The sequence below is a fragment of the Melanostigma gelatinosum genome (assembly GCF_949748355.1).
Source record: "Melanostigma gelatinosum genome assembly, chromosome: 18".
NCBI lineage: Eukaryota > Metazoa > Chordata > Actinopteri > Perciformes > Zoarcidae > Melanostigma > Melanostigma gelatinosum.
The window spans coordinates 15579370-15593681 of NC_136651.1; the positions used below are offsets into that span (position 1 = coordinate 15579370).

Genomic DNA, 14312 nt, shown 5'->3' on the forward strand with positions numbered 1-14312 from the left:
TCTTACACAAACACACACGCAGAGACGGAAAGGCAGCAAAGAGCACTTCCTGACAAGAGCTGCCTGTCAGGAATTACAAACGGCCTTTTATCCCAAATTTGCATGGCGATTTCTAGAACATGATTATTTTTCCTGTTTGTCTTTTTGAATCTCTTTAATGTATCAACTTGCACGTCATTCAGAGGGCGACATATTCTCAACATGGGGTTCACAAGTTGAGTTGGCAGGAAATACACTGATAGTCTAAGAAAGGACAGCCTCTGTCAAATTCAATTCGTCAAATTATCTCCACCAAGAGTGCTTCCTCCTCTCCTCGTGTTTTGGAATAATTTCATTCTGTCACATAAAATCGAGAGTTGTCTGGATTTCTGAGGTTGTTTTTGCCGACTCCTGAAGGAAAAGCTTGATGTGACTGGGTAATGAGAAGAAGTGAGGTGTGAGTCTCACTTGTTGAGTTTGGCCATGTAGATCTTGATGTGGCCGAAGTCGGGCCTCTCCGCGGGGTCCTCGGCCCAGCAGCCCTCCATCAGGATGGTCAGCTCCTCCGAGTGGCATTTGCTGTCTGTCGTCGGCCGAAAGTACGGCTTCTGACCGTTCCTCACCTTCTGAACAATCTCTGAGAGGACGGAAGGTGTGGTGTGTTGAGAACACTCGTTTTTACATTTCATTCATGCTGTGTAAAATCTGTGTATGTGGGTCAGACAAAATAACTGAAACACCGAACAACACAGCAATCCTCAGCGCTGATTTCTGATGCAACATTTTCTAAAAGCATCTCTGTCCAATTAAACTTATGTATCTTCAAATGTATTGATTTAGAATTTTTCAGGTAAGCACAACCTGTTTAATGGAAACATCTGACATTTTGGCAATGTGCTTATTTACTTTATTGCTGAGAGTGAAATGAGAAGGTTGATGCAACTCTCATCTCTGTTCGTTAGAAATAAAGCACAGACATGAGAGTGGTATCGAGCTTGGCGGCACGGCTCTACACAGATATCTCTAGTGTTCTTTTGTATTCTAAGGTGATATTTTACGCATGACTGTGAATAAAAGGCTCATCAAAGTCATCATATGGAGGATGCGCCCCAGGAGGGTTTGAACTCCAGATCTTGAGTTGCTTCATAAGTTTTCCGGCTATCACTAAGCAGGACACGGCAGCGGAGGTGAAAGTACAATGTTGGTGAAGAAAATGCAACACGTCTGCAGCCAAAGTGTCACCAGAGATAAAGCTTCAGAGTCCATGTTAGCTATGATAAGTTTGGAAATAACTGAAAGGGTTCGTTCAGATTTTGAAGTGGGGTTGTATGTATAATCCCGTGTTCTGGGAGGTAAAATGACTGTTTTTGTGAATGGAGTCTGGTAGCTTTGCAGAGAGCGACATAGCGGCTTCAGGTCCCCGCCGGAGTGGTCTGTCTGACGACACGGTAAAGCAGCAGTGGATGGGCACGCAAAACATATCATAGCCACCGAAATAAATAAATCGGTTTAAGTGCACAAGAAATTCAGAATGTTTTCACTGAAGCCTTTATATCGCTCTCTTAAAAGACTTCATTGACAAAAACAGTAGTTTTAGAAAGCAGAACCTCTTTTGACATTTGACATTTTATATTCTGTAATTAATGATACTTTTTTTATTCAATTGCCCTTTCTGTGCTTTGTCCGGGTTTGTTCTCATTACGTTCTTGTCCCAGACTCCACCTGCCTTTGACATCTGGCCAACATGTGTTCTTTGTTTGTGTACATAGCTGCGTATCGTTGTCTGACCTTACCGAGGTCCCCTTTGAGAGGACAGTGAAAAAGCCAATGAAAGAAGTTACTATTACGTGAACTTCCGTCTGTTCTGTCCTCCTGTCTTCAGAAACATTTCTCAGACTAGTTTCTTATAAAGAGGCTTCATAACGTTACAGAGATCTGCTTTTGTCTGCGAATTACTGACACAAAACATGCTTGTGCAGAGTTATCCGTTTGATTTACTTTCCTTTTGCGTTCATGTCGTAGTTCGTTTGCTGCATGCTTGATTGAAAGGATCCCAGTGGTCAGCTGACCTCCCCGAGGCCGATAAAAGACGCTTGTGTTTACCTTTGGGGCTGAGGTCCATGCCCTCCACATAGAAAGGTCCATTCCTCAGGGCTATTTCCTGCAGTATGATGCCAAAACTGTACACGTCACCCTTCTGAGTTCCTTCAGGAGGATGGCGGTCGTATATGAGCAGCTCAGGAGCCGTCCAAAGCTTCTCTGACAAACCAAGAAACAGAAGCGCTCATAAAATGTCTGCAGCACAACAGGAATCAATGTTTTTGTTGTTGTTGTAAACGACAAGATTCAGTGCTGTGACCGAGTACACGAACTCCACTTACTTGCATAGAGTGCGTGCGTGTCGTCGTTTTCGCAGGACGAGCGGAAGCTGGCCAAGCCATAATCCGTGATCTTCAAAACAAATCGACTGTCCACCACGCAATTCGATGACTTCAGATTTCCATGGCAGCCGATGTAGCTGTTGTGGAGATAGTTCATTCCCTGGTGGAGAGGAGCGTTAAGTCAAGCATTAAGGGGTGTTCTCTCTCCCGCTTTCTTTCTCCACAGCAAATCATACATGAAAACACACAAATCCAGACATATGGAAGTGATACGCTTTGACGTGAAGTGGATGTATGCTGAAGGTCTTTGAAAAGAGGCCCTGTTTCAAGGATGGCACAGTCGCGGGAGAATTTCTGTGAAATTACTGTTAATTCCTTTGGGAAAGGGACTGCGGGTTCTGAATGTACTCGCGTTCAATATTTGGTGGAAACGGTGAGTCAAACATCCCTCAGAGCTTCACCGGCGCCTCTTCTCTGCAGATCGCTGCTATCTGTGTGGAGAAACTTATCCGGAGCGCTTCGTCACGCACGTAGTGCAGTAACGAGTCCATCCGAGAGACAAACAGCCTCTTTGTGAGGACAGATGAAAGATAATCTTCTGAAGTAAGTCCGCGATTAGTTTTGATTGGCTTAAAGGAAAGTTTATGATGATGTTTCTTTCCTACTTTACACTATATAACAGCACTATTTACTGTAGTGTCAGAAACCGTACTGTGCTTTAAACACACACTTACTCTGTGTTTCTGCCTCAATCACTCTTTCACAAACTTTCCATGTGAAACCATGGCAACACAGACATTTTTTTCAGTCTTTAACACACAAAGCATCTCATTTAGCATTGAAAAGCAACCACTTTGCCAACATTTGTACAAAAACATATAAATGGATTGTCCTGCCCTTGACTTCAGTCACATACCTTCACTATGTCATTGATCAGCGAGTAGCGGAACATCCAGTCCAGGTTGATGCTCTCATTCTCCAAAATGTCCTGGAAAACAAAAACAAGTCATAAATGGAGCAGAATATTTTTACATACATGAATAAATTGTAGTTTCTGCTTTGTCTTTTAAACTTCCAAGAGCCTCTCAGCAACCAGGCTAGCCCCAGCGTACATTCTGGGACTAAATACAGAACCACCTTCAGTCCAGATACCTTTCGTTTTCACCCTCGGGTTCACATATTTAGCCCCTTCAGGACGTAACCCTCAAATGCCCAGCGGCCGAGCAGTTACTGGAACCCAGGTCCATGCTTTGACGTCCAGCCACAGCAGTAGCAGCAAATCTGCCTTTGACACGGCCGTTTCTCTCGAAGTGTGAGTGACAAAGAACTGAGTTTCCCCATAGTTTTTTAGCTCGTCCATTTTAAGGTCGGGAACACAGAGTGCAGGCTAAGAAAAAGTTCACTTAAGGCCTTGTGTGCTTCCTTTTGGAACAACAAAAAATGCAGATCGCAAAAGATTGAATACGACACAAAGATAAAAAAAAAACATGTCACACTTAAAAAGGTGAGCTCGCCATGTGCTGTAAGCTAAATAAGGCGGTTTCACTTGGTGCTGTAGAGCTCTGTGGGCAGAGTAACACTGCCAGGAATAGCAGTTTGACGAGGTTTACTATGCTACAAGCTGTTTACTCTCAAAGTACTGCAACAAGAAAAGTCCATTCGTTGGTTTATATTGGAAACTTTTCATTCAGTGATTTTATTAGGCGGCACCTTTCATGAGTTCATGCACCATTCACTGATCAACTTTAGAGTTTGTTTCAGAGTACGAAACGCCCACCTGACAAAGTCTCTCACATGCATTGTGACAATGCATTCAGTCATTACTGAAGTCACGTTATCTATGGAAAGGTATGTTTTCGCTCCTGATTTCAGACAAAGTCAAAAACCTGTTCAATGAAATTTGGTGGGAAGTTTGGTCATGAGCCAAGAAACTAGAGGTTTGCTTGAATGTAAAATCAATGTGGCACGTGTACAGGGCTGCAACTAACATTCTCTTCATTGATTCATCAGTTTCAGTCTGTAAAACAGTGAAAAATGCTGATCTGAATTTTTCTGAGCCCAAAGTGACACCGTGAAATTGCTTGTTTTGTTTCTACCAACCGTACATAACCCAAAAGACACTCAATTCACAATTGTTTAAGACGTGGAGATAAGGAAATAATGATTTGACTTTCACATATTTCCTGATTAAGGCAGACATGTAAATACTCTGCTATGTTGTTGCTCTTGTTCACAAAGACATTACCTGCAGGCTGCCTCTGGGACAGTACTCTGTTACGATGCAGATGTTCGGAGCGTCAATGCAGGCTCCGATGAACCTGGTTAGATGGTTGAACTGTACGTCTCTCATCTGAAAATGACCACACAAACACGCTGCAACTGTGAGTGTAACTCTTTCCAAACATCACATTCCCAAACCCCATGGAAACAGAGGACGGGGGGAGAGGACTGACGGTTCATTTATATACAAAGTTTGGAGAATAACGCTGCCAGCAGTTCATCAAAATAGTCTGTTTGCAGTTCGGCTAGCTGGCACGGTGTCTTTTTCTACGTGTTGAGACGCATTCCTGCTCAGGGCACCCTGTTGAATCATGTGCATGTGCATAAATTGCCCTTGGAGGTTATGAATGAGCCTGTGTGTGCGACGGATGATGAAAAAAAGAATACGTTGAGGATGTTCGGAGCAGGAATATCAGAGCGGAGCAGGCAGAGCGTGTAAGACTTCTCTACATGGAAAATAATCACGAATCACGCAAAACATAATTTTCTCTGAATCGGAAAAGTATGAAAACAGAGATGTCTGTGGTGAAGACAGATCACTAGTCTGTCATAGAAACAAATGACATGCACGTCCTCCTCGGTCCTGTCAGAAGCAGCACACAAAAAAGGGCAATCTTTCTGGGGCCAGCATGAAACCTCTAAAAAACGGAGTTCACTATTTCAACAGTGTACTTTTCTTCTTTGATCACACTGAGGGACGGGCGCTCTCACACCGAAAGCAGGCAGTTAGTCGCTCCTGTTTCACAGCTCCGGAGATGTTAGCCTACCCTTTGGCCTAATTTCCCCTGCTGCACACTGGTGTGGAGGGGGGGGGAGGAGAACCACCGGGGGTTGGGGGGGGGGGGGGGGGGGGACTGCTGGAAGACAAGTGGTTAAGTTTCCACTGGCAGGCCCGTCTCTTCCCCCATCTGGTTGGCTTTTTCAAGAGCTGAGGTTTGACAGGCGATCAGGCCCCCTGGGCGTCTCAGAGACTGCCAGCTCAGACAGAAGCCTCTCTCCCGTGTGTGCCTGCTGACTGACCGATAGACCACAGAGGCATCCTAACACACCTAACCTGCTCTCCTCCAAGAACAAAAAAAAAAAGGACCAAAAAATAGAAAGCTGAGTCGGATTAAAGTGAGTTCGAGACCAAGAAATGTTAAAAGTGAAGAAATGGCCAAAAACCGTTCTCACAAGCTTCAGTCTTGTTCATGAGCACCCATGAAATTTCCGAGTTACGGGTTTCCCTGTGCCACTCTGTGTTTCCATCACCGAACCGCATACATTTTTCTCCCTCAGCTTCCTTATCGCTCTCTCGTAAATATTTCTCAGCCGAAGGGACCTTTTCATCACCAGCTGCTGCTGATGTTGAAGAGACAGTTTAAGGATGTTAACAAGCATGGCCGAACATGCTAATTAGGAGCTAGCTCCCACTTCCTTCAAATAGGTAAAAAAAAAAGAAAAGAAGAAGCTTTTACTGTCCTACTGAGTAAAAGCAACATGCCAGTATGTTGAGCCTTTTCGGGAGCTTGCTTAGTAAAGCAGGTGGAGAGATTGAACTCTGTATGAAGGTCTTTCCCCTGCAGTGGTCAGTACAATATTGTCAATTCATGGGTGTTTTATTTGAAGTGAATGAATAAATGAACAACTTGTTGAGGCGGAGATGTATTTTGTTTCTTTATGATTCACCCGCAAGGTCTCCGTGCATGACTCTCGTCACACTGAGCACAGAAACAACAGCACAAACCAACGACCTCTCAGATGGATTTCATGGCCAAATGCTGTCGAAAAAAAGACCACAAGTTAAACTACGAGTGAAAAAGCAGATGCATTGCTACATCCCAAAGTACAAAGCTGTTGGACGGAAGTATTTTTTGTGAAATGCCAGAGGTAGAGCTAAAGATATAAACTTTGTCCCGAGAGGAAAGGTCGTGAGGTCATTAAAAGAAAAACACTTCCCCTTCAGGGCTGCAGGAGTGAGCTCCGCAAATTCAACTGACACTTCAACCGTATTGTGGCACAAGAGAAAAGGTGGAGTGGTCACCAAAAACATCAGAATGAATCCTCTGGGGACCACGGATATACAAGCTTCTGTGCGTCCGTGTTGTGGATTGACGAACCAACTGAAATTGTTTTCCCTAAACTTGATTGATTTTTTATCACCGAAAGAAGATGGATGCACAGCACTGACTGACGAACATGTTTTTATTTACTCATTCAACAAACGTAGGGCAACACTATCTTTTATTTGGAGTTTGATATCGTCAGTCCAATATTCATTCTCTTCCGGCTCTGTTTCTGGTCACCACCAACTCTTTTTAGCTGCTAAAGGCTCCACTATGTTCACCAGCTCGGCACCTGCATCGTCTGTCTGCTGTTTGGTGATAAGCAGCTAGTGTACAGTGGGCTTTTAGAGATTTAGAAAAGAGTTCAGTAAAGCTGTGGGTCATAAAACCAAAACAATGAACTGATAGATGCAGACATGCTTTGTAGAGCTGAGGGGAACTGAACCGATGGGGGTCAATATGAGCAACCCCTTTCACATATATATATAAGTGTGTGTGTGTATGTATATATATATTTCATACTAGTATGAAAATATTAAGTAAGCATATGTATTAGCTGTGGAAAGATTGGATAGTAGAGTGGTACTTCCAATAATATCATGACTTTATTTGTAGAACATTGTCTCAACATAGTTACAAAGTGGTGAAATGTATAATATGAGGGAAAAATAAGCGATACAGGGAAGATTCAAATAGTTTAGTTTAAAATAAACGTTGAAAAGAAAATACAGATGTAGCAGCGTGGATTGTGAACGACAGTTTAGGTGCCATGAAAGCAAATATTCCTTCATCCTTGGAAGCCAATCTGGAGCAATCAATTTGATTCCTCACGAGGAATCTGACCTGTTGAACTGTAATTGGAAACCAGTGAAGGGATATTAAAAAAAAGCCTTGCAGCTGCATTTTGGACCTACTGCAGATGATTTAAAAATAAGGAATAAAAAAGGAATAATATTGCAAGAACATCCGCAACCACAGGATATTTTGCCCTTTTTGCCCATTTTTTAAATTTACAAATCATTTGTCTAAGGATACAGTCTTGTGTGTTGGACAGAATGTAACGTGATTTCTGGCTGCATAAATCAAACCAAGGCGACGTAATTGTTACAAAATAATCCTCTGAACCCTGTAGATCAGGGGTGTCAAACTCATTTCCACTCTGGGCCACGTCAGCATCACGGTCGCCCTCAAAGGGCCGGTTGTAACTGTAAGACTGTGTAACTAACTTCTCCCTAACATGTTGTTAAATAACTCTCTCTGCATTTGATTATTGTTTATTCAAGTGTAAAAATATTGTACATGCAGTTATATAAATGAAAAATGATATTTAAACACATTTCTGTTATTATAACATAAATCATTTTAATTGAGGGTTAAGAAACCCACATGACTCTATCAAAGATCAAACTATTAAAGAAAATAACAAAGACAAATATCAAACACAAGTTATTACATTGACTTTGTTCAAAGCTGTTTGTGTCACCTCTCTGCATCACTAATGTTCCTCCCTGTCGTCGTCCTGTGCATGGCAGCTTCATCCAAGAGCTGCTCACTGAGAGTCAGGTCTGATGAACATGATAGATGATGTATCCGTGTTGTCTGTGCTTTCATCAACAGTTCATTAGAAACACAAGTACCTGCTCGTCTCTTAGCTAGCTGTGTTGTTAGATTGCTGCTCGTTCATGAACTCGGTCTGCGATGGTGTTTCTTCACAAACTGACATTTGTAAAAGTCTGTATCTGGTCGGAGCTCTGCTCACATACCTTCAGCATGCACTGGGCTGTAGCTGTGTAAATATATTCTGCTGTGATTGTATCCTTCATCACGACACTGCCTCATAACACAGAAGACAGACCCGTTTCTCTCCTTGAAGCACAAACATGTATTCGCTTTCCCATCTTTCATTACATTTTCTTCCCTCTGCATCAATTTTTCTCTTCGTGGACATTTTGGGATTATTTGTCGATCTTTTTCAATCGTTGGAAAACCGCTTTTCCTTTTCGTTGCCTCTCCTGTCCACCTGTTGTGATAGTTTTAATGTCGGTACACAGACAACATGCTATCTCATGATTTCAACTTTCTATCTCATAATTTAGACCATGGGGATACTTTTATTTTCAAGTCTAACTTTTAATTATTTTTCCAAAAAAAAAAAAGATTTTTTTTTTTTTTTGCTGGCGGATTCGCGGGCCACATAAAATGACGTGGCAGGCCTTGAGTTTGACACATGTGCTGTAGAAGGATAAATACATCTACGATAGGACATTTCATGAACACTTACATGTTTGAGTTCCAGTAAAACCTGTCTGGTCAGCTCTATCTTCTTCTTGTTGACATGCTTGATGGCCACCAGGTTCCCCTGTGTGCAGCGCGAGGAGAAACAGAGCAATGAATGCAGTCTGAGGATGTAAGGTCCACTTTATACGAGGCTTTTTAAGAAGACAGTCAAGGATGCACCTCGATCTAGATGTAAATAAAGCCGGAATACAACAGCAGCAATATAAAAAGTGCAAACAAGGATGAAGAGAGGAACTCAAGCAGCGTTCAGAGGAGAGAACAGCGTATTGCGGTTGTATACGGGTACATTTGGGGCCTATTTCTTTCAGCTGCTGGAGAAGAATTGTTGTTTCTGTCGCTTTGATATGTGACGATCAGAAACCGAAAGAAGCGAGGTGAATATCTCAGAGCAGCTATACATGTATATGCAGAGACTATATGAAACCAATTCACGTGTGAGTGTGAGTCCATGTGAGCTGTGACTTTTATTCAAAAGGAAATATACAGTCAGGAGCTGATGATGGCCGCCATATGTACAAGAGCAGATGCATTTGGCTTCTGACTGCTGAATAAAAAAACACCTCATTTCAGAGGTTATTTTCCAGTATTTGGTTGTCGAGGCTCTCTGTGTTTGAGCTTTGGTGTCAGATTTAATCACCTCAGGCCTGTATGGAAAGTGTATCAGTGCCCCCCAATGATCCATGAGACGTTCAAGCTGTATACCGTGACATCAGCGTTTATATAAAACCTGCATCATACAGCCAAACACATTATCATTATTCAGCGGGCTCTTTTTTCTCCCATTTCCTCACACCTCCTCCATCTTAAACGGATAAATTAACCGCAGCAACAAGTTGACGGCCATGTCCAGACTGCTGAGGTGGGAGTGTGGAAACAAAGACAGAAAGAAAAAAAAAAGAAGAAGAAGAAGAAGAAAATTGACGCATTCTACAGCTCACATTAAACACAACTACCGAAATTCGCCCACACTCTCTCTTTCTCCCTCCTCTCCGGCTCTCCGGCTCTTCTCTTCGAGTGTGCACATGTGTGGGTGGGATAGGAGTGCGCAGGAGTTGAAAATGTCAGAACTCACTAAGCCTTACCTTAAAATAGCCCGTTTTTGCAAATAGCTGATATTTTCCATGGGCAGTTATCAAGGAGCCGTAGCTGGAGCCTCTCTGAGACGGTGGTGAGGAGTAGTGAGAAGAGAAAGAAATGAAGTCAGTTAGCAGTGTGTAGATTAGAGCAGAGGGTTAAATATTGGGCATTTAAGACTGCTTCACTGCAACAAAGCTTCCTAAAAAGGGTTCATCCACTGACATTCTCATCCAAAGCACTTTTCTCTGCAACATGAAATTCCCTTTTCGCTTATGTTTGAGGAAATAACGTGTTTCCAGTTATTTTCTATAACACCAACTGGAGTCCTTGGGCAAATGTCTGCAGTGCAACACAGAGTGAATCAACATCAAGTGGGCACACTGCATACAGACAGCCAGCACAGTCAGCTACACATTTTGTATAGAATGCAAATGTTGGCAACACACGGCACCCTGGAAAATGCATCGGTCTGGAAAATGACGGCGTTTTCCACACGCACATTATCCCGGGAATCGGACGGAAAACCAGCAATGAAAAAGGTGTGCGCATGTGCTTTTCATGAACGCTTTGCATGTGTGGGTCGAAAAGCGCAACCTGAGCGTGCATTGGCCCGCTCAGACAACAGAACCTGATACTTGAAACGTGATGATGTATCATATATGTGGGGACCGGGGCCAGACGGGGGCTTATTTTAACAATCATTTAATATGAGTCTGCCACCGCAGAAAAAAACAAAACACCTTCAATAAACCGCCGGGAAAGCTTTCAGGAATGTGTGAACTAGCAAAGGATTTGAACCCTCTCAGGGCCGCAGCTTTTCTGTTTCTACGAAGAACCTCAAACTGCTTGTTAATACACAGCGCACAGCGTGTAAGCAGGTGAAGCTCCAAAACTTCAAAACATGTCCGCATCAGCATTTTCGATTGCTGGCGGGTTCAATTTTAAAGCAGTGACATCTCGATACCGATACAGTCTTGTGTGATGGAAGCTGGGCACCCATGTGTTCAGTCTCTCCCACTGGCAGACATGGAATGTAACCTTCCAGAACCTTCCAGAAGAACAACTTGTTTATCACACATTGGAGGTCGGGCCAGCTATGCTGACAGAATGAAAGAAGGTATAAAGCTGAGAATTATGAAGAGGTGTTCAGCTTCAATAAGGATGACTTTAGTTTGTAACTCTCAGAAGCCATGAACCCATTTGGTACGTTTGTTTCCTGTCACCTCACTTGCACATTTTCACTGTGTTTTGTCTGTACATGCAGCAATGGGGAGATATTCTACCTGCGAGAGGGTGAGACGACTCCCGGCCCGTTTGTGGTATTTATTGGGGCTCTCGAACTGAAGGTCCTCCCACCGAATCCTCCACAGCATTCCAGCCAGCTCTTTCTCCAGCTTCAGTTTCCTGCGAAAAGGGGAAAACCAGGTGGTGAAGTCAACAAGGACAGCAGCACAAAGAACAAAGGAACAACCTCACGTAAAGTGGATTGGGTTCTGGGTTGTTGCGGAGCTGATGTTTTTACCACAGAATTATGACTCTGCGGGGTTGAATCTAACCTCTCTGGCTGCAGCGGTCTTTCTAATTCCACTTTTTACAAATGAAATGAAGGAAAGCCCTTCAGAGGCGAGGTGGTCTGTTTGCATTTTATTAGATCTTAACTTCACTGGGCCATATGCTCTACTTATTAAACTTTGATGAAGTGGAAAACTCAGTTTTTAGGGGATTTTTTTTTGTCCTGGACAAAGGGCTCTTTCTTAAAAAAACTAAAGCTAAAATACGCAACAACGTTACACTGTAAACAACCATGGTGGAATCATCAGATTTAAAATAGGTAACTTTATGTTCAAAAAATGTTGTCAAATCAACATCAAATGTCTTTTACAGATGTCTTCTAGCTCATTACCATTTTCAAATAGTGCCGGAAAACTAACTAATTCTCATCAACTCAGAGTTCTTCATGGTCGTTGCCTCAAAAATAATACAAACGACAATGAAACAACTGTGTAACTCACAATGAAGTCAGGATTTAATCGTGTTAAGGCTTTGGCGCTGAAAATACTGTCGGCGAATACTGCACAACTGGAAAGCATAAAACAGTAAATCACAGCTTAGGCAACAGTGGCATAAACCTTCCATGCCATTTTAAAATGCTTTGCAGTGGCAGCAAGTCGTAAGAAAGGGAATGAGACACATCTTACATGGATTTATTGGTCTGTATGTCTCTTAATAAGCATTTGAACTGTGCTGATATGAAGTAGCTGTATTGACTGTATTGTATGTGATTTAGTGTTTTAAATATAAGTAAATATAAGTAAATATAATCATAAATACGTGTATCACACACGTATATATGAATTAAAAAGCAAACATTTGGTAAGTCTGTGTATTAACAGCTTTTCAGATTGAAATCCTGTCGTTGAAACTGAGCCAAAGCAATTGTAACAATATGTCCAACTCGCTCAGTGACGGTAAATGTTTTACCACTATTTACGAACAAGCTTTTACGTGTCTTAAAAAATGGAAACTAACAAGTGAGACTACGAAATGTAACCACGCCGACGAGTCCGCCTTCACAGCCTTGTTGTACTCGCGCTGATGTGACCGGTGTAGTGACCGTGTAGTGACCGGTGTAGTGACCGTGTAGTGACCGGTGTAGTGACCGGTGTAGTGACCGGTGTAGTGACCGGTGTAGTGACCGGTGTAGTGACCGTGTAGTGACCGGTGTAGTGACCGTGTAGTGACCGGTGTAGTGACTGTTTAGTGACCGTGTAGTGACGTGTAGTGACCGGTGTAGTGACCGGTGTAGTGGCCGGTGTAGTGACCGGTGTAGTGACCGGTGTAGTGGCCGGTGTAGTGACCGTGTAGTGACCGGTGTAGTGACCGGTGTAGTGACCGGTGTAGTGGCCGGTGTAGTGACCGTGTAGTGACCGGTGTAGTGACCGTGTAGTGACCGGTGTAGTGACCGGTGTAGTGACCGTGTAGTGACCGGTGTAGTGACCGGTGTAGTGGCCGGTGTAGTGACCGTGTAGTGACCGGTGTAGTGACCGTGTAGTGACCGGTGTAGTGACCGGTGTAGTGACCGGTGTAGTGACCGTGTAGTGACTGTGTAGTGACCAGTGTAGTGACCGGTGTAGTGACCGGTGTATTGACCGTGTAGTGACCGGTGTAGTGACCGGTGTAGTGACCATGTAGTGACCGGTGTAGTGACCGGTGTAGTGACAGGTGTAGTGGCCGTGTAGTGACCGGTGTAGTGACCGGTGTAGTGACCGGTGTAGTGACCGGTGTAGTGACAGGTGTAGTGGCCGTGTAGTGACCGGTGTAGTGACCGTGTAGTGACCGGTGTAGTGACCGGTGTAGTGACAGGTGTATTGACCGTGTAGTGACCGGTGTAGTGACCGGTGTAGTGACCGTGTAGTGGCCGGTGTAGTGACCGGTGTAGTGACCGGTGTATTGACCGTGTAGTGACCGGTGTAGTGACCGGTGTAGTGACCGTGTAGTGACCGGTGTAGTGACCGGTGTAGTGACAGGTGTAGTGGCCGTGTAGTGACCGGTGTAGTGACCGGTGTAGTGACCGGTGTAGTGACCGGTGTAGTGGCCGTGTAGTGACCGGTGTAGTGACCGTGTAGTGACCGGTATAGTGACCGTGTAGTGACCGGTGTAGTGACCGGTGTAGTGACCGGTGTAGTGGCCGTGTAGTGACCGGTGTAGTGACCGTGTAGTGACCGGTGTAGTGACCGGTGTAGTGACCGTGTAGTGACCGGTGTAGTGACCGGTGTAGTGACAGGTGTATTGACCGTGTAGTGACCGGTGTAGTGACCGGTGTAGTGACCGTGTAGTGGCCGGTGTAGTGACCGGTGTAGTGACCGGTGTATTGACCGTGTAGTGACCGGTGTAGTGACCGGTGTAGTGACCGTGTAGTGACCGGTGTAGTGACCGGTGTAGTGACAGGTGTAGTGGCCGTGTAGTGACCGGTGTAGTGACCGGTGTAGTGACTGGTGTAGTGGCCGTGTAGTGACCGGTGTAGTGGCCGTGTAGTGACCGGTGTAGTGACCGGTGTAGTGACCGGTGTAGTGACCGGTGTAGTGACCGTGTAGTGACCGGTGTAGTGACCAGTGTAGTTGGTTTGTAGCCGAACGTTAGCTTCTTACTTCTGGCAATTGCATTCGTGCTGCAAAAATGAACAGAAGTGGTGTTCATTTGTGAGGATTATCTTGCTAAAAATTTCATTTTCTGCAATAATCCAAAATACAAT

The 14312-nt window shown here is 44.0% G+C and overlaps 1 protein-coding gene across 1 annotated transcript in view; it reads right to left on the minus strand.

The window, feature by feature from the left end:
* npr2 (natriuretic peptide receptor 2) overlaps window positions 1–14312 on the minus strand; it is a 53041-nt gene that overhangs the window by 13059 nt on the left and 25670 nt on the right. Inside the window, 8 exon segments of the mRNA XM_079289091.1 lie at window positions 448–616; window positions 2083–2238; window positions 2361–2520; window positions 3277–3348; window positions 4606–4710; window positions 8967–9044; window positions 10066–10140; window positions 11344–11464. Of these exon segments, the coding sequence (XP_079145217.1) occupies window positions 448–616; window positions 2083–2238; window positions 2361–2520; window positions 3277–3348; window positions 4606–4710; window positions 8967–9044; window positions 10066–10140; window positions 11344–11464 (936 nt within the window).